This window comes from Sprattus sprattus, assembly GCF_963457725.1.
Source record: "Sprattus sprattus genome assembly, chromosome: 11".
In the NCBI taxonomy this organism is placed as follows: domain Eukaryota; kingdom Metazoa; phylum Chordata; class Actinopteri; order Clupeiformes; family Clupeidae; genus Sprattus; species Sprattus sprattus.
In genome coordinates this window covers 1,090,072-1,110,007 of record NC_137909.1, presented here as the reverse complement: position 1 = coordinate 1,110,007, position 19,936 = coordinate 1,090,072, and the positions used below count along the sequence as shown (strand labels likewise).

The 19,936-nt window shown below is 39.2% G+C and overlaps 1 protein-coding gene across 2 annotated transcripts in view; it reads left to right on the top strand.

The window, feature by feature from the left end:
- ric1 (RIC1 homolog, RAB6A GEF complex partner 1) overlaps window positions 1-19,936 on the top strand; it is a 90,000-nt gene that overhangs the window by 16,353 nt on the left and 53,711 nt on the right. For both annotated transcript variants that reach the window (XM_080847427.1, XM_080847426.1), the window contains exons 2-3: window positions 10,179-10,286; window positions 12,696-12,775. In XM_080847427.1, the coding sequence (XP_080703553.1) occupies window positions 10,179-10,286; window positions 12,696-12,775 (188 nt within the window). The remainder of the gene's footprint in view (window positions 1-10,178; window positions 10,287-12,695; window positions 12,776-19,936) is intronic.

The window sequence follows — 19,936 nt, the reverse complement described above, 5'->3', positions numbered from 1 at the left end:
CAGGCCAGGGACCCCCAAACTGATGGCGAGATGAGCAGGGACCCCCTACTATATAAATTGCATAACATTTTGTTTATAATATACTGGGCCTAGTGCCAAATTAACATAGCTACCCTGTTATTGTGTATTCAATACTAAGCCTTTCAAATAATACAAAGGTTAATATATTCATTAACATTTTTATTTTTTAACATTGAATTTAACCTAACATTTTTTAACATTTAACAAAGGTACAGGGTGGCCGTGCCACTGCCATTTATAAACATACATCTTGCAAACAACTCTGAGCTAACAATTAATAACAACTTATTAAAATAATTCACAGATATGTATGTTTTTTTTTCATCATACATAAAAAAGGGACAGTGAATCCTCAAGCATCTGTCGATGGTACACATCCTCCCACATTAGTGAGATGTATCTTCTTTTCAATAACCAGACCCTCCAGGATTTCGCGATGTCGCGATCGCGCCAATTCACGCGAATTCAACGATTACCCGCGAATTCAGCGGGACGTAGCAATTTTAACACATCACCGCAATTTTCGCGCAAATTTGACAAATCATTGTCGTCTCCCACAACTTTCTCCTGCCCTGCAGACATGGTGCAGACACTAGCAGAGTACTAATCCGTTGTACACAATGAGAATGGCTACACCAGGCATGGAAATTAAACACAGTTTTATGTGTAGGCTGAGATATTCAGAACATTTTATTCAGTCTTACTTGTGGTCCTTTTGTAATTCCAACAGGTGCACTTCGTTGTGGATAAGTAAATCCTATGTACTGTTCCCCCTACGTGTTTAGCATAACTAGCTATGTTTCTAGATAACAGTCTAACAGCTGTTGCCATTCCCACGAGACGAACATTTGAATGATGTCAAAGTAAAAGTCCTGTGTTCGTTTCCATAACAACAATACAAACAATATACATTTTCAGACCTCAATAAGCAGAGGGCAGAACAGCCTATTATGCTACATTTTTGAAGTACTGGTAATCTTTTGTTTGGCATGTTGGTAAGGTTATTTAGAGGACCATTTCTCAACGGTTTGGTTCTTTAGAGAATGTTTGTTTATTAATTATTTATTTTTCAACAAATAACTCAATTATAATTACAAAGAGGGAAATAAGCAACTTTTTATCGCAACTTTCACTTGCATCCGCAATTTCATCGCAACGAACACCTAAAAACACCGCAATTTTCACCGCAACTTTTGGGAAAAGCCCCCGCGAAATCAGTAATTTTCGGCCGCAACTATCACAAAAAAGGCCCGCGAAATCCTGGGGGGACTGAATAACTCCTGACTGACACGATCCAACGGATGACGGAGGAGGAGTCTGGTGCATGGAGTTGTGTTGACAACATAGATGTTATAGTGAGATTGACAGGTCAACAAACCAATCACACCGCTAGCAAGTTGTTAAGATTGTAGGTAGTAGCATGCTAACATTAGCTAGGGGGCTCATACACCTCGCAAATCCTCTCAGACTTATTTTTCAGTTACAATTAACGTTTTTTGAACTTGTACAGTGTCTTTTTCTCTTTATTATTTTTTTTAAATCTAAGCAAAAAATTGTCAAACTAACAATTTATAGGTACAAACAAGACCAGCTATGGAGTTTGGTCCGCTTTTATTTTTGATCTTCGCGCTCTTTAGACTTGAGCAGAAACGCGATCTGATTGGCTAGTGCCTGTGCTGTCGTATTTGCATGAAAGGTGTTGTGAGTGAACCGGTGCCCAGCTTGAGAAGGCTCCTGTGTGTAGCTGAATGTATGGATTGGACCAGGGGTCTTCAACAGGGGGTCCGCGACCCCCAGGGGGTCCGCGGAGGTACTGCAGGGGGGTCGCGAAATCTTTGGTTGATAAGACAATTTTTTTTTATATTTAAAAAAAAAACTAAAAAAATATTCAACCAATTTTTTTTTTCACAAATTAAATATCTTCCGAACCAGAATTGTATTTACTCCCTTTAAATTTTAATTGACATAAATCCAACATATTGTAGCGAACGTATAAATTGATCGAGAAGACGTTATCTTTCAGTCCAATCCATACATTCAGCTACACACAGGAGCCTTCTCAAGCTGGGCACCGGTTCACTCACAACACCTTTCATGCAAATACGACAGCACAGGCACTAGCCAATCAGATCGCGTTTCTGCTCAAGTCTAAAGAGCGCGAAGATCAAAAATAAAAGCGGACCAAACTCCATAGCTGGTCTTGTTTGTACCTATAAATTGTTAGTTTGACAATTTTTTGCTTAGATTTAAAAAAAATAATAAAGAGAAAAAGACACTGTACAAGTTCAAAAAACGTTAATTGTAACTGAAAAATAAGTCTGAGAGGATTTGCGAGGTGTATGAGCCCCCTAGCTAATGTTAGCATGCTACTACCTACAATCTTAACAACTTGCTAGCGGTGTGATTGGTTTGTTGACCTGTCAATCTCACTATAACATCTATGTTGTCAACACAACTCCATGCACCAGACTCCTCCTCCGTCATCCGTTGGATCGTGTCAGTCAGGAGTTATTCAGTCCCCCCAGGATTTCGCGGGCCTTTTTTGTGATAGTTGCGGCCGAAAATTACTGATTTCGCGGGGGCTTTTCCCAAAAGTTGCGGTGAAAATTGCGGTGTTTTTAGGTGTTCGTTGCGATGAAATTGCGGATGCAAGTGAAAGTTGCGATAAAAAGTTGCTTATTTCCCTCTTTGTAATTATAATTGAGTTATTTGTTGAAAAATAAATAATTAATAAACAAACATTCTCTAAAGAACCAAACCGTTGAGAAATGGTCCTCTAAATAACCTTACCAACATGCCAAACAAAAGATTACCAGTACTTCAAAAATGTAGCATAATAGGCTGTTCTGCCCTCTGCTTATTGAGGTCTGAAAATGTATATTGTTTGTATTGTTGTTATGGAAACGAACACAGGACTTTTACTTTGACATCATTCAAATGTTCGTCTCGTGGGAATGGCAACAGCTGTTAGACTGTTATCTAGAAACATAGCTAGTTATGCTAAACACGTAGGGGGAACAGTACATAGGATTTACTTATCCACAACGAAGTGCACCTGTTGGAATTACAAAAGGACCACAAGTAAGACTGAATAAAATGTTCTGAATATCTCAGCCTACACATAAAACTGTGTTTAATTTCCATGCCTGGTGTAGCCATTCTCATTGTGTACAACGGATTAGTACTCTGCTAGTGTCTGCACCATGTCTGCAGGGCAGGAGAAAGTTGTGGGAGACGACAATGATTTGTCAAATTTGCGCGAAAATTGCGGTGATGTGTTAAAATTGCTACGTCCCGCTGAATTCGCGGGTAATCGTTGAATTCGCGTGAATTGGCGCGATCGCGACATCGCGAAATCCTGGAGGGTCTGGTTATTGAAAAGAAGATACATCTCACTAATGTGGGAGGATGTGTACCATCGACAGATGCTTGAGGATTCACTGTCCCTTTTTTATGTATGATGAAAAAAAAACATACATATCTGTGAATTATTTTAATAAGTTGTTATTAATTGTTAGCTCAGAGTTGTTTGCAAGATGTATGTTTATAAATGGCAGTGGCACGGCCACCCTGTACCTTTGTTAAATGTTAAAAAATGTTAGGTTAAATTCAATGTTAAAAAATAAAAATGTTAATGAATATATTAACCTTTGTATTATTTGAAAGGCTTAGTATTGAATACACAATAACAGGGTAGCTATGTTAATTTGGCACTAGGCCCAGTATATTATAAACAAAATGTTATGCAATTTATATAGTAGGGGGTCCCTGCTCATCTCGCCATCAGTTTGGGGGTCCCTGGCCTGAAAAACGTTGAAGACCCCTGGATTGGACTGAAAGATAACGTCTTCTCGATCAATTTATACGTTCGCTACAATATGTTGGATTTATGTCAATTAAAATTTAAAGGGAGTAAATACAATTCTGGTTCGGAAGATATTTAATTTGTGAAAAAAAAAATTGGTTGAATATTTTTTTAGTTTTTTTTTTAAATATAAAAAAAAATTGTCTTATCAACCAAAGATTTCGCGACCCCCCTGCAGTACCTCCGCGGACCCCCTGTTGAAGACCCCTGCTATAGGTTCATGATTGATTCATAAACAGTCAGCACTGTTGGCGCATCTAAAGGAGGATGTGTGTTGTTGTTGCGCTAGGCGGACACGCACGCACCCCAAACGCATTTTAATTGTTGGTAACGCACGAGTACTCTAACGCGTTTCTTTTATTTATAGGTAACGTAGTAACGTAACAGATTACTTTAAATTGATAGTAACAAAGTAACCTAACGGATTACTTTCAAAAGTAACGATACCCAACACTGGCTGTCAATGGGGTTTGAGAACCAGTCCAGTGGCATGACCCTGACTGAGAAAGTCACCTGTTCAGCCTTGATTTGATTTTATAAGGGTTGCATTTTGTGTACAGAAGCTTATAAAATATGACATACTTCCACCACATTATAAAAAGTTTGCCAAAATACACTATGACACAGCCAAATTCACGTGATGAAGAAAAGAGACCCTCTCAAAAAGTGATCTTACAGACTACAAATAAGTCTACGTTTGTAGGCTGAATGCCAAAATATTGTTTCTTTTACGAGTTCATATCAAAATTTTGCCCATGGCGCCCATTAACGTAGTACAGATTTCACTTAAGGAAAAATACTAATTTACTGGGGAAAATACTAATTTTGGAACCATTGAGTACAGATTGGCACACCACAATGTTGGCAATACTGCCCTTGCTGACCAAGGGGGTTCCCCAGGGCTCAGTTTTGGGGCCTGTCCTATTAATCATCCTCCTGAACCATTGTCGCCCCCTACATACCTACAAATCCCACTGCCTCTCTTCATCCCAGTATGATTATTGCCAGGTCTTCATGACGTCATCTTATGGATGACTGAAATGTATTTGAAACTAAACGGCGATAAAACTGAGCTACTTGTGGTTAGCTCTAAATTAGCTCTTACTAAGATGAACACTTTCACCCTCTCCATAGACGGCTGTACCATACCCTGCTCCAATCAGTTAAGGAGCTTTGGTGTCATCTTGGACAGCACCCTCTTTCTCCTTTCTTATAAATAGTATATCCCAGATTTCCTTCTCGATCTGCAAACCATCTCTAGAGTACACCCTGCTTTTAACGCAGCACTCACCCACATCACGCATTAGCTACTGCATTGTGATCCTGGCAGGCATCCCCAACATATGTGTTCACAAACTTCAACATCTAGAACTCTGCAGCAGAGATTATTGCATGTTCAAAGTCCACTGAGCATGTCACACCCCTGCTGATTCAGTTACACTGGCTCCCTGTGTCATAACGGATTCACTTTAAAATGTTAAATTTAGAGGTTTTAATAGGATTGAGAGCACCGTCGGAAATACACGAGGGCGAAGGGCAAAACTGCCCCTAAGAAATATAGTTTTGCCCCTAAAATGACTAGGAGAGGGGCAAAAAATGCCCCCATAATTTTGTGTAATAATAATTTGATGAACGTTTTAAACATCGTAGCCTATATGACCCGGTCAGTTGCCATTAAATGTTTTAGATTTTCGCCTTGACTGATTGTTGCGTGAAGAACCGAACGTTCTAACAAAAAATATTTGGAGCGCTTCCTAATCAGACCTGTGCCTGCGAGAGTGAGGAGAAATGAGGATCAGCGCAGTCTCTGTCACCATCTCAGGTTCTAAAAGAAAAAATTCACACACCCAGCGCCTGTCAAAAAATCTAAGTTAGATTGGCCTGGGGTGGAGGATGACGATGACGACGAGAAAAATATCTGATTTTTTTTTTTTTCAAGGCATGTCGGACTTGTGGACAACGAGTTGCCCAAGTCGTTGTAAATCCAGCACAGGCAAATTTTTCTGCTGACTTCATCAAGGGGAGCGAAAACATACAGAAATACATGGCCTTTCGTCACCAGGCGCCAAGCAACACGCCATCGCCTACGGTGAATGATACTGGTTATAATATTTTTAGAAATTATTTAGTTCGGTTAAGCTAGTTTAATGTTAGTTAGCTAACGTTAGCTATCTTTGATAGTGCGTTAGCTACAAAGGCTTGCTTGCAAGCTAGCTTACTAGTCTTAACTGTATTTCCTGTAGGCCTACTATGGTAGGTACAACATGATTAAAGGTAACACAAAAATCCGTAAACATAATGTCTTATTATTATAAAAAAAGAAAGAAAAAAACGATTGTTAATAGTTGAATAATGAAATGTAGTAATAACAACTCATAACCACAAAGAAATAAGAATAAACGTGAATATGATTGTCGTATTTATGTTGTCTGTTTGGTTTTTGTTAAAAAAATCTAAGAAAACACTTTGAATTTGTAGACTAATGCCTAATAGTCTTATTATTGCCATTTGATGACAATTGTTCATATACTTTAAAGTAACAGTATGCAACAATTTGACACTTTTTGAGGTATGGTTCCATAGGCAACTAGTTTTGGTACCATCCTCTAATTAATTTTGATCGCATATGGTCATGTGAAGGACAGATCGAGACCTGTGTCTTTCCCACTAGCCATCCAAGATATGCCCTATATAGTTCTTTGTAACGGGCTGGAAAACCCTGCAAAAATGGAAGAAAAGCTTTCACATGCATGACATGCCAGGTATACTGCAAAAAGACACCAGTTAGTGTGTTGGCAAGCTTCTATTAGTGTCAGCTGGGCTGTTGGTGGTGGTTACAAGGTTTTTTCATGCCTTTTAGGTAGTTAGCGTACTAGTTTTGGAACAGAATTCCGTATTGCTGCTTTAAGCCTAAATAAGTGTGTTTATTATTTTGAACAAAGGTTAAATGTTTTTCACAAGTTTCTAAAAGTGCCCCCAATTTTTGTGAAATGCCCCTGGATTTCAGTAAGTGGGGGGCAAAAATTGCCCCCTAAAAAATATGTAAATTTGATTGAGAGATATGTGATGTGTTGAATACAGACACTGGGTCCAGTTCTGAAATTAACTTTGTTTCTCCTTTTTTCACCTCTTCACACTGCCGGTTTACTTCACACTGCCGTCTTCCACCAAGCATATCTCGCTATAGCTGTTGACAATTGGAATAACTTCTGGCACATCTCCCTCACACATCACCCATCTCAGAATCCAAATTCCCAAGTAGGGTCAGCCCTGATTAGCCTAGATTATTCAAACCTTATATAACAACCCAACAGCTAGAATAAAAGTGAGTGGAGACCTCACTGACTCTTTTTCCCTTAAGCGAGGATGCAGGCAGGGGTGTGCCGTATCCCCCCTCTTATTTGCCATCTTTATTGAACCCCTAAGTCAATGGATCCACCAAAATCCTAATATTAAAGGAATTTCAAGTCTTGCAGAGGAACAAAAGCTGGCATTGTTTGCTGATGACATTTTGGTCTACCTAGAACAACAACCCACACAATCTCTACCTAATTTGGTGTGCTGTATGGAGGAATATGGCCAGATGTCTGGCTATAGGCTTAACATATCCAAAACACAGATCATCACCTTCAACTATGAGCCCACTAGGGATATTGCTCAACGATACCAACTAAAATGGGATGCAGATTCAATAGAATACTTGGGTGTGTACATACCAAAAGACCTAACAACCTTGTCGAACATCAACTTTGGGCCCCTGAACTCCAAAATAAAGACAGATATAAGAAGATGGCAAGTCATTCCATTCCTCAATTTAAGTTCTAGAGTTGAATCAATCAAAATGAATATCTTGCCAAGGTTACTTTACCTCTTTCAAATATTTCCTGCGGAGGTGACAACTCAGCAATTTGCAGAATGGGACAAGCTTATATACAGGTACATATGGAATGGCAAAAAGCCTAGGATTAAATATAAAACTTTGCAGCTTATAAAGGAATATGGAGGAATGGGGCTTCCATGCCTGTTAGAATATTACTATGCAGCTCAACTAAGGCCTCTCATATGTTGGTGTAATCATGAATACTCTGCCAGGTGGAAGGACCTTGAAATGACAATGTCAAGGATCCCTCTTCAGGCAATTATCTCAGATGGTGCACTAACCAAACATCTGTTGGACAAGGCAAATCCATTCATTGGTCTATCTTAAAATTTGGAAGCAAACACAGAAATTGTGCAACATACAAAAAATTGCAAAACTATTAAAATGGTGCTCCTTTAATAGTGATTTCCCCCCTAATTTAATTGATGATAGATTCAAGACAAGGGCAAAAAGGAATCACTGCTTACTGTACACTGATACGAAAGGGTTCACTGAAGACTTCCAGACGTTGAGGGAGGAATATGATCTTGAACAGCAAGATTTTTACAGATTCCTAGAAAATCCGACATTGCTTTGACACACTGAAGAAAGACATAGATATGTCAAATTTAGAGAGTGGAATGATGAAAATCTTCATATCTGCATACAATTCTGGGCAACTATAAAATCATATCCAAGATATACAACTGTTTCTCACATAGAAAATCACAAGAGTCCTTGTATATCAAGGAAAAATGGGATAGTGAGACAAATTATGTTGTCTGCCAGGACGATTGGTATGGTATTTGTCAAACACAATGGAAAACCACTAGTTCTCTGAGCTGGAGGGAAATCTGTTGGAAGAATCTGGTTCGTTTCTTCATAAACCCTCAACAAAAGTGCCATTACACTACTGATTCAGACGGCTGGAGACAATGTCAAACAGATAAAGCGAATCACTATCACATTTTCTGGTCCTGCCCAGTGTTAATCCCATTCTGGAAAAGTGTACATCAGACTTTACAGAAGGTTTTCCGAAATAATATTCTCTTCAGATTTGACACTCTATACTTGGGTAACTTTCCACAAGAGATAAATGCCAGACAGGAAGCTCATGTCCATCTTATTAGCTGCATGTAAAAAGGCCATAACACGTAAATGGCTGAAGCAACAGGCCCCACTGATCAATGATGGGATTGATATAGTTTATGAAATATACAAAATGGAGAGACTGACATATTATCTCAAACTTCGCCAAAAAGATTTTACTAGGATATGGTTTGAGTGGAATATATATATATATATAGCTTCCAGAAGAGCAGACTTTATTTGATGTATACTGTATGTATTTAATTCAAGAACACACATTCCTCCCGGTTCTATGTAGTTTATATAGTTTTTATTTACGGTACCAGACAGACCCTTCAAAGACGGTCAATGCACAAGCTATCAAGAGACAGTCAAGTGTTTTCTTTCTTTGGGTGTATTTTTGGTTTCCTTTGGAATTTTGAAACCCTTGATAAATGTGACATGCAATAACCTGGAGGTTAACCAGATTATTATAATTTTTTTTTATTGTACTAATGAGATGTAATTTTCTTTTTTTTAAACTCCTCAAAAAAAGTTCGGAAACGTTTCTTCAGTCGATTATCCCTCCCCTTTATTAATACCAATTGGTATTGTATATCGTTGGAAAGCCTGATTAGTCACCTTTACAATGAGGTACAACTTGTAAGGATCGTGCATTCGTGGAATGAGCAACACAGCTAACCGTGTGGGTAGCGGGCCACATTTTTTTTGCCAAAATCCTAAAAAAAAGTTCGGAAGCGTTTCTTCAGTCGATTATCCCTCCCCTTTAATAATACCAATTGGTATTGTATATCATTGGAAAGCCTGATTAGTCACCTTTACAACGAGGTACAACTTGTAAGGATTGTGCATTCGTGGAATGAGCAACACAGCTAACCGTGTGGGTAGCGGCCCACATTTCTTTGCCAAAATCCCCTGCAATATTCTTCTGTTGGTATTCACTCTTGTTTTGAGTTGTAATCACTGTACCACTTTTTGCAATATCATATTTTAATTTTGGAATTATATACCTCAGAATTTGGTGATATTTCAATCCAAACTTAGTCATGTTCAACAGCAGCTGTAGTATGCAGTACTACAATGTATATATGGATTGGTGTACTAACTCATTTTCTCAAAAATAACCTGTAGGTGTCTCAACTATATTCTCTAGGTTAAATGCAGCTTTGAATCCAACTTTTCTCTAGAGAGTAACTTTTCAGTGATGGGCAGCAACAGTTTCAGCACCATTGGTTTTGGATAGTGACCCTGTGTGTGTTGGCCAGGAAACATTGTAATCTGCCTTATGCTGTGGGTATCACTCACCCACCCACCCTGTTGTCTCCCACCCTGTATCTCTCACAGCCTAGTGTCCTAATAGTGAGCTACATCGAGTCTGTAAAGGCAGCCACCCGGTTTGGATTTTATCAACAGTCTGAATGGAAGCCAGACGATTCCATGATCGCTGTAGTGGTGAGTAAAGTTAAGACCTTTTTCTCTTGCTGACTTACTCTTGTTCTCTGAATCTTACCAGGGCTTCCTATATTGAACTCTTGATGGAGTGCAGACTCTATGTCTTTCTGCATTGGAGGTGGTCCCCTTGATATGTTCCTCTATGCCAGTGCCCAATGAATTTAAGGGGAACAATTCATTCAATTATTACAGTGCATGAAATGCCCTGTATTGTTATTCCTAGGCTTCTTATTACAGTGCATGAAATGCCCTCTATTCATAGATCCCAAGTGACGTCACTGTGTCTAAGCGCCGCCATCTTTGTGACCGAAAGTCTAGCTGAGTGCCATTCACAACATAGACACAGTCGGTCCAAACCCACAGAAAGTAAAAAATGCCCGGCATATGTTGTGCTGATGGATGCTACACTAGTCGCGAAAATAACCCAAATAAACAATATAATTGTATACCAAAAGATTTAGATCGGCGGAATAAATGGTTAGCTATAAATGGTTGGCTGCAAATTAGAAGAGACAAGTAGCAGCTAACTCCCGATTGTACAATCAACACTTTGTATTTTCCTGCACCACTATCCATGGAGATGTTGATTTTGTGTTCAGAGCCTGGGAGTGACTGACATGTTAAGTGAAATGCAGCACGTTACTACAATCGTGAACAATTGCTGTGCCTTATCAGAGCTAAACTCTCCTGACTAAGCTAGTGTGCTAATAGTTAGCATGCTGCTAGCTAACTTTTCTAAGGACTTTAGCTACACCTAGTTAGCCCACATTGACACTCTTACCCACCACTAAAATAAATCGGTTGATAACCGCTGTTTGAGTAACGTACATGTCCTGTGATGACATATATGTGTTTTGTCTCCAGATGCCATTTATTGCCACAATCGCTGTGCCTTATCAGAGCTAAACTCTCCTGGCTAAGCTAGAGCGCTAATAGTTAGCGAACTGCTAGCGAACTTTACTAATGGCTGTAGCTACACCCACATTTGGCACTCTTAACCACCACTAAAATAAATGCTTCACTCCATTTTCTCTCCTTCTTTCAATATTTCCCCTCTTCACTCTCTCTTTACTGTCTTTATCCAGAGCCACTCTTGTTCACTCTTCTCTCCTTTCTTCTTTCTTTCTTCCTTTCTTCTTTCCTTCTTCCACTCTTCTTTCCTTTCTTCTTTCCTTCTTCCACTCTTCTTTCCTTCTTTCACTCTTCTTTCCTTTCTTCTTTCCCTCTTTCACTTTTCTTTCTTTTCTTCTTTCCTTCTTCAACTCTTCTTTCCTTTCTTCACTCTTCTTTCTTTTCTTCTTTCCTTCTCCCACTCTTCCTTTCCTCACCCTTCTTTCCTTTCTTCTATCCTTCTTCCACTCTTCTTTCCTTCTTTTACTCTTCTTTCCTATCTTCTTTCTTTCTTTCGCTCTTCTTTCTTTTCTTCTTCCTTTCTCAACTTTTGCATTTCATGCACTGGTATTTCCTTCAGGAAATGCATTTTCTAGTTCAATTTGATCTATTCAAAAAATATCAGAATATAACACTCAGCAAAGTTTCTGAATCTGGTGCCTGACTCCTGCCTGTGATGTATTTGTACCCCTTAACCAACCCAAAACAGGACAATAAAGAGTTTACAAAATAAATGCCACCCAACCTGCTGTAGGATATGGACACAAAATCCCCCTTTTTCTTTCTCCTTGTCTCCTGACGGGTTGTACCTAGGGGTGGGAATCTCTTGGCACCTCATGATTCGATTCCGATTCAGAGATCAACGATTCGATTCTAAATCGATTATCGATTTTAAACCGATTATTGATTTTAAACCGATTATCGATTTCAACATAAAATGGATGTGTAAAAAAAACAAAACATCAATTTTATGTTGAAATGCAAGCTGCATCGATAATTGCATTGCTCATAGAAAGTCAAAATTGTGACAAGAAAAAGCTTTTTCTCTAATAAAGCAAATAGAGAAGGTAATTCATCTGTTGATTTTCTTTAATTATCAAACACAAAGTAGGAAGTGATTTTAGACTCTGAGTTGCAAACTCAAATGATTTAATAGTCGAAATTCATCGATAATCGTTTTCGAATTGATAATCGATAATCGATTGCATTTCAACATAAAATGGATGTGTAAAAAAAAAAAAAATTACAAAATCGATTATAAACTTTTCTGAATCGAGACAGAATCGTTTTAGAGAGAATCGAGAAAAATCGATTAATCAATTTTTTTTCCCCACCCCTAGTTGTACCTGTGTTGTACCCAAGCCTAGGTTCCTCTTTTGACTCTCTGTTCACTCACAGGCGACCTCAGACATGTGATGTATTTGATAAACAGCTCCATACGTCAACACTAGCACCACACAGGCATCAGCTGTGTGAATGAATCTGACCATCATACTCATCAGTTTTTTCTCTCTGTAGGCTTCAAAAGGATACATCCTTTTGTTTGATGTGGTTGGAAGCGGTGATGATAAATACCTCTATGAACCTGTCTACCCCAAGTAAGTACAATATGGTTATTTATTTATGCAGTACCAATGAAAATTGTTTAAAGGTGCTATTTAGGTTCTGCACAGAGCCCAATACTCAACATTGAAGAGAGGCATAGGGCGATAAAACAATAACACTGCATATTGCCATAGACGTTTCCTCTGCAACATTAAGAAAATTGTTTTTTAAAAGATTTGATACGTTTGACTGGTTAAATGCAAATGGATCCTAAAAGCACATCCTTCATTAGCTAAGTTCAGTTGCATGAACAAGTCCTGAGTGTCGTGCTCTATCCCTGACTCAGAAACAGCTTATCTCTGCATTTATATAGTTTATGTTCTAGAGCACTTAAGCGCTTTGCAGAAGAATGCCTCAGACATCTACCCATTTATACACTGATGGCGGAGACTACTATCTAAGTGGCCAACCTGGATATGGCAATATGGCACAAACCTAAGGAACCAATCCCATAAACCTGCCTACCACATAATATAGTACGACATCACTTATGATGAACTAGATGGCTTTTTTCAGAGTTGTTCATTTGGATTGAATTTGCAGAGTACTACATTGTACTATAAACTGTACATATACAGTTTGTATGTACCTTTTTTGTTTCTATTTATATCAGTCTTTTTGTTTACAATTTTTCACATTGGATTGCAGGGTTTTTTCTAAACAAGGGAACAGGGGCGCTGCGTCCCGATACTCCCGGCGTGCGCCCTCCTACCGAAATACCGATTGAACCTGTCAGACTTGGACCTGTACTGTATGCTGCCGTACAACATACACTATTTCTCAAAACAATCTTTTCTCTGCGAAAATATCCCAACACCACCACCTGACAATGTGTCTGATCCTCAAATAAGTTATAATTACTCCAAAAATACAGGTGCATCTCAATAAATTAGAATATCATCGAAAAGTTGATTTATTTCAGTAATTCTATTCAAAAAGTGAAACTCATATTTTATATAGATTCATTACACACGGACTGATATATTTCAAGTGATTATTTCTTTTAAATTTGATAATTATAACTGACAGCTAAGGAAAACCCAAAATTCAGTATCTCAGAAAATTAGAATATTACTGAAGACCAATAGAAAAAGGGATTTTTAACACAGAAATGTTGGACTACTAAAAAGTATGAACATGTACAGCACTCAATACTTGGTTGGGGCTCCTTTTGCATGAATTGCTGCAGCAATGCGGCGTGGCATGAAGGCAGTCAGTCTGTGGCACTGCTGAGGTGTTATGGAAGACCAGGTTGCTCTGATAGTGGCCCTCAGCTCTTCTGCGTTGTTGGGTCTGTTGTCTCGCATCTTCCTTTTCACAATACCCTATAGAATCTCTATGGGTTTTAGGTCAGGCGAGTTTGCTGGCCAATCAAGCACAGGGATACCATGGTCCTTAAACCAGGTACTGGTACCTTTGGAAGTGTGTGCAGGTGCCAAGACCTGCTGGAAAATGAAATCTGCATATCCATAAAGCTGGTCAGCATAGAGAAGCATGAAGTGCTCTAGCATGGCTGCGCTGACCTTGGACCACACAGTGGACTAACACAAGCAAATGACATGGCATCCCAAACCATCACTGACTGTGAAAACTTTACACTGGACCTCAAGCAACTTGGATTCTGTGCCTCTCCTCTCTTCCTCCAGACTCTGGGACCTTGATTTCCAAATTAAATGCAAAATGTACTTTCATCTGAAAAGAGAACTTTGGACCACTGAGCAACAGTGCAGTCCTTTTTGTCCTTAGCCCAGGTTAGAAACCTCTGACGTTGTCTCTGGTTCAAGAGTCGCTTGACACAGGAATGCGACAGATGAAGCCCATGTCCTGGATACGTCTGTGCGTGAAGGCTCTTGAAGCACTGACTGCAGTCCACTCCTTGTGAATCTCCCTTGAATGGGCTTTGTTTCACAATCCTCTCAAAGATGTGGTTATCCCTGTTGCTAGTGCACCTTTTTCTACCACATTTTTTCCTTCCATTCAACTTCCCACTAATGTGCTTGGATACAGCACTCTGTGAACAGCATGCTTCTTTAGCAATGACCTTTTGTGTCTTACCCTTCTTGTGCAAGGTGTCAATGATCGTCTTCTGGACAACTGTCAAGTCAGCAGTCTTCCCCATGATGGTGTAGCCTACTGAACTAGACTGAGAGACCATTTAAAGGCTCAGGAAGCCTTTGCTGGTGTTTTGAGTTAATTAGATGATTAGAGTGTGCCACCATGAGTCTTCAATATTGAACTTTTTCACAATATTCTAATTTTCTGAGATACTTAATTTTGGGTTTTCATTAGCTGTCAGTTATAATAATGAAAATTAAAATAAATAAACACTTGAAATAGATCAGTCTGTGTGTAAACAATCTATATAATATATGAGTTTCACTTTTTGAATAGAATTACTGAAATAAATCAACTTTTTGATGATATTCTAATGTATTGAGATGCACCTGTATATAAGGTCGCGATTCTTGTCCCAAATATGGCAGGCTTCATTCAGTGATTGAAACAAATATTGAAGTGTTACAGTATAGAACCTACATTGCACACATTTCCTTTTCTTGGCATGAAACGGCAAATAATCAAACCAGTCCATGAAGCGTGTGAGGTCTATTTTATTGATGCAATATACAGTCACTACAGTAGCGACTAGCCCACACTAGTAATGTTTCTGTTATTAAAAAATTGAAATGTCCGAAAATATAACATCTCACCTGTCAAATTGTCTGATTGGAATTTCTTAAAAATCCCGTCCCGCAAACACAATCTGAATTTGACAACAATCCTAATATTTAGGCCTATAAAGCAAACGTGCACTGCCTTTATTATGTTTTAAAGGAACAGGCTATTCTGCCGTTTGAAAGTAATTAAACAACACGCATATGCTGCATTTTAAATAAAGCGCAAACCGTCGGTTACAAACAAGGAGCGGCTGAGTGAGAAGGATCAAACATGGCCAAGCAAACTAGCCTTAATAGCTTTTTTTAGAGGCCAAATGCAACTGATGAGAGTGAACCGTCTGACGAGGATGAACCTGTAATACCTGCAGTGTTGCGTCTGAACGCGTTTCATTTCATTATACTGTCTATGCCCGTGCATGAGAGCGCCGAAGTTGCATAGAGGCCGAGAGCGGTATTGCAGACAGATAGAGATTTTGAAAAATTATAGCTCGCAACATATTGAAAAAAAGAACTGAACAAGTAGCTGTGAACTTAGTTCAAAATTTTGAATTAGAAACTATGAACTGAACTGATGGTATAACCCTTGTTAGTGTGTACAATTGCAGGCGACACATCTAGGGCCAATAGTTTTCCGCGAAAACGGAAAACGGACGGAATACGCGGAATGGACCATCTGAAACGGAATGGACCACTGAAAACGGAATTGCAACTTTTCAAACGGAAACATAATTTTGTGCATCAAAATCGCCCAAAACCCCCTGTATTTTACCCTGTAAGACTGAATTTCTTTCAAATAAACAGAACAACGATCGCAACAATGAACAAACATTAATTAAAGAACAAAAGCAGTCAGAAAATGTCACGTCTGCGCTGAACTCTGCTCCGGCCACGCCCCCCTTTTCAACGGTAGTCACGTTCATTTGCTCATCTTCCCAATCGCATTAAAAACTAAAAATGTTAAGTCTTCTGTTGTGTTGATGGCTGGCAAACAACAATCTAAGAAGGGCAGGTATTATTCACTGAGTTACCAAAGCAGTCTCATTTATGGGGACTAATTAGCACTGCACTGAATTACATTACCATGAGTTATTGCTACACAATAACAATTACACAACTAATATTACTAGATACATATAATAGTGGACATTACACTAGGCAACATGGATCTCATTCATATCTCATCCAGTCGAAATCTTAACAGGATTGAACCCATCTTTATCACAGCGTATCAACATAAGAACAGAACATAGCTAAATCTCCGCTTAGCATCATGCTAATCACTACTAATAGCACGAGCAGGTAGCCCAAAATTTGGTATTTAATACACGATATATCACAGTAGCAACTTCATGAAAACCCTTACTTTCATTAAGTATGCACATAATGCCTCACATACAGGTCGAACAATGATGATTTAAGCATTGGAAATGTATAAGGCACAGTATGGTCAACTACTTGGCGACAACCTGAACTTGACAGTATCTTAACTGAGGATGCTGCACGCACGCAAACAGCGTTGCTAGGCAACATCACTATCAACAGAGTTTTTCATACAGTTAACGTGCAGAAAGGCATTATACGGCTGTTTTTATTTTTTTGACTCGGTATCACGGAATTACCAAAAACGTGACACGGAATTTGCTTTTTTTTGACGCGGAAAACTATTGGCCCTACACATCATGTTGAAGTGTACAACTTGTATACACTTGTACACTTCAACATGATGTGTCACTTGCACTTGCATTTACTAGGACATGGATTGTTCCTTCATACTTGTGTAGGCCTAGTAAATAAAAGTTTGGCCAATATTTTGAAATGTGTCGTGTTCATTTACAGGGTAAAGTTGTACACTTATATCAAAGGTTAAAAACAGTCTTGTTTTTCAGGATGACCACAAGAGCTAGAAGTTCTCTCTAAGATAGCCTCAAAATGTACCATTTAAGCTTCAATTTTTCAAATGCTTCGCTCTGTGGAAGGGGTAATCCCCCGTTCAACACCATCCCCTAACTCGGTCGCATTGCTCCCTCTGCTCAGCACAGGCTGTGCTCCCTGATACTATTTTTTTCGAGAAAAACCCCTGGATTATACACTTTGCGGAGGAGAAATAAATCCACAACACCAGAACCTTGTCTCCCTGCTGCCTTTTGTGCCTTCACTAAAATAATGCTGACACGGATACCCTTTGACATGTGGATGGTCTTATTACTTCCTTTAACAGCATAACATTCAAATGTCAAAGGGTATCTGTGTCGGCAGTCTTTTAGTGAAGGCACGAAAGGTATATACAGAATATAGTGATCTACAGAAATAATAAATTATCATGTTTAAAAGGCCAATTCATTATTAAATCCCTTTTACAATGCGGGGCCGTTGGGGTGGCGGGGCGCCACCCTAATATCATTGTAGGGGAATCACTGAGCTATATAAACACTGAACCAGCTATCGGCATTTACAGATTGCTTGCAGCAAGCTAAATCAAACCGTTCTAACATAGATTATATTTAGACTTATAATACGGGTAGATAAAATCAAGCATTCTGATTGGTTGAGAGTGAGTCACAGGGTGTACTGTATTGAGCCATAATGTACTGTACACCTGTTTAGATTTACCTGAGCGTTCCATATCAGGGTGGCTTTACACGACAACGCTCCCTGGTGAAACCGACAAAATATTTTATCAGATGTGCCTTTCGTTTAGACGGCGACAGCGTTTTGGGTCTTAAAAACGCAATAAAATGAGCCCACCCTCCAGAGTGGAAATCTTAAAAACGCTCCACCGTCGAGTTCCTGTCTAAAGGGTTGAAAACGCAAAAGTGTGCTCTGAGCTGCTCATGCTGGCCATCCTCGCAAACGCGTTGACGTCATATCCATGTGCAGTACAGCCAAACAACAACAAACATGTCGGATTATTTCCATCAGTCGGAGATTCAAGCTGCTTTGATATTTATCCAGGAGTCATTTCAGCAATAAGCCGAGTAATCACAGATATAACAGAACAGAGAAGGCACATTAATTACCTAGGGCAATTGTTTGTTACACTAGGTCTCTATTGCTCGACGCTTGACTGTTCTCTCCCTTGTACGTCGCTTTGGACAAAGGCGTCTGCTAAATGACTGAATGTGAATGTAAATGTACACGAACACTGTATGTAAGTGAATAAATAAATAAGCACTAAACCCAATCGCGTTAAAGTAGCCATAGTGGAATAGAATGGACACATATACATCCTGCAGTACCTCCACGTCTGCACTGGTTAAGTTAAATTTCACACACTTTTGCCTCACTGTGTGCATGCAGATTTCCACCCACAGCATAGTTTTCACGCTTGTCTAAACGCGAAATAAATCGTGGGAACGCAACGCTACTTTTGCGGTTTGCGTTCAGATCGTTGTCGTGTAAAGCTAGCCTCAGTGCGACTTAAAATAACGGTAGATTTTGCGCGACCGTTTAAACAGCGTAGTTTTCACAGGACGTCAGAATGCCAGCTGGCGGGCAAGAAAAACATTCCACAGCTGTTTAACACTGGAGTTTACAGGAACCGACCACCTTCCATTCAAGATCATTTAATATCTCCACTTTAACATTGTCTGACTTAGGTAGTAAAATGCTAGACAGTTGTTGCTCGGTTGGCTGTTCAAAATTGGCGAGGAGACAAGCAGTAAAGTAGCCTTACTTTTGAAGCTGGCAATAAAAGCAGCCACCCTGTTCTGGTCTCCTCATTTATCAGAATAACTACCTAAAACAGGAATAGATCAAGTAATAAAGTCAAGAAACAAAGCATCAACACGATTCAAATTGGATTCTTTGGCTTCTGCTCCTAGGCTAGGCTACTGTATTTTGTCATCGTACTGGTAATACTACAATGCCAGTAGAAAATATATGGGAAGGTAATTAGTGTGCTTGCCCGAAGGGAAGCACAGTATTGTTATCGTCAAGTTTTCTTTATTAGTGTGCTTGCCCGAAGGGAAGCACAGTATTGTTATCGTCAAGTTTTCTTTATTTATTTATTTATTTATTTATTCCGTACGTTTTTCTTGCAGCTAACTACTCCTCGCCTGATTGAGCTAGAGACGCCATTCAAACACCAAAACGTCCGGCTCGATCCGGTGCAAGCTGCTATGACTTTTCGTGGCGGTACCCCTTGGCACTCCTTTTTTATCCCTCTTTTTCATCCCCTTTTTTCTCCATAGACTTGCATGGCAGAGCTCTGCCATTATGACGTCATAATAGGGTCATTAAACTGGCCTGCAGCTGTGCTTCTCACTGACACCGCCAAATCCAAGGAACGTCATTTTCTCTGTCCCTCTCAATTCAACTTTGAAAAAGAATAAGAGGAACCGTATTTCTCTGTCCCTCTCAATTCAACTTTGAGAAAGAATAAGAGTAACTACAGTTTCTAACCTAGCTACCGTATTTCCACTTCGTGAAGGTGAGTTGAATGGAAGCATTTTCAGTGTACTGACTGAAATTTTAATGGAA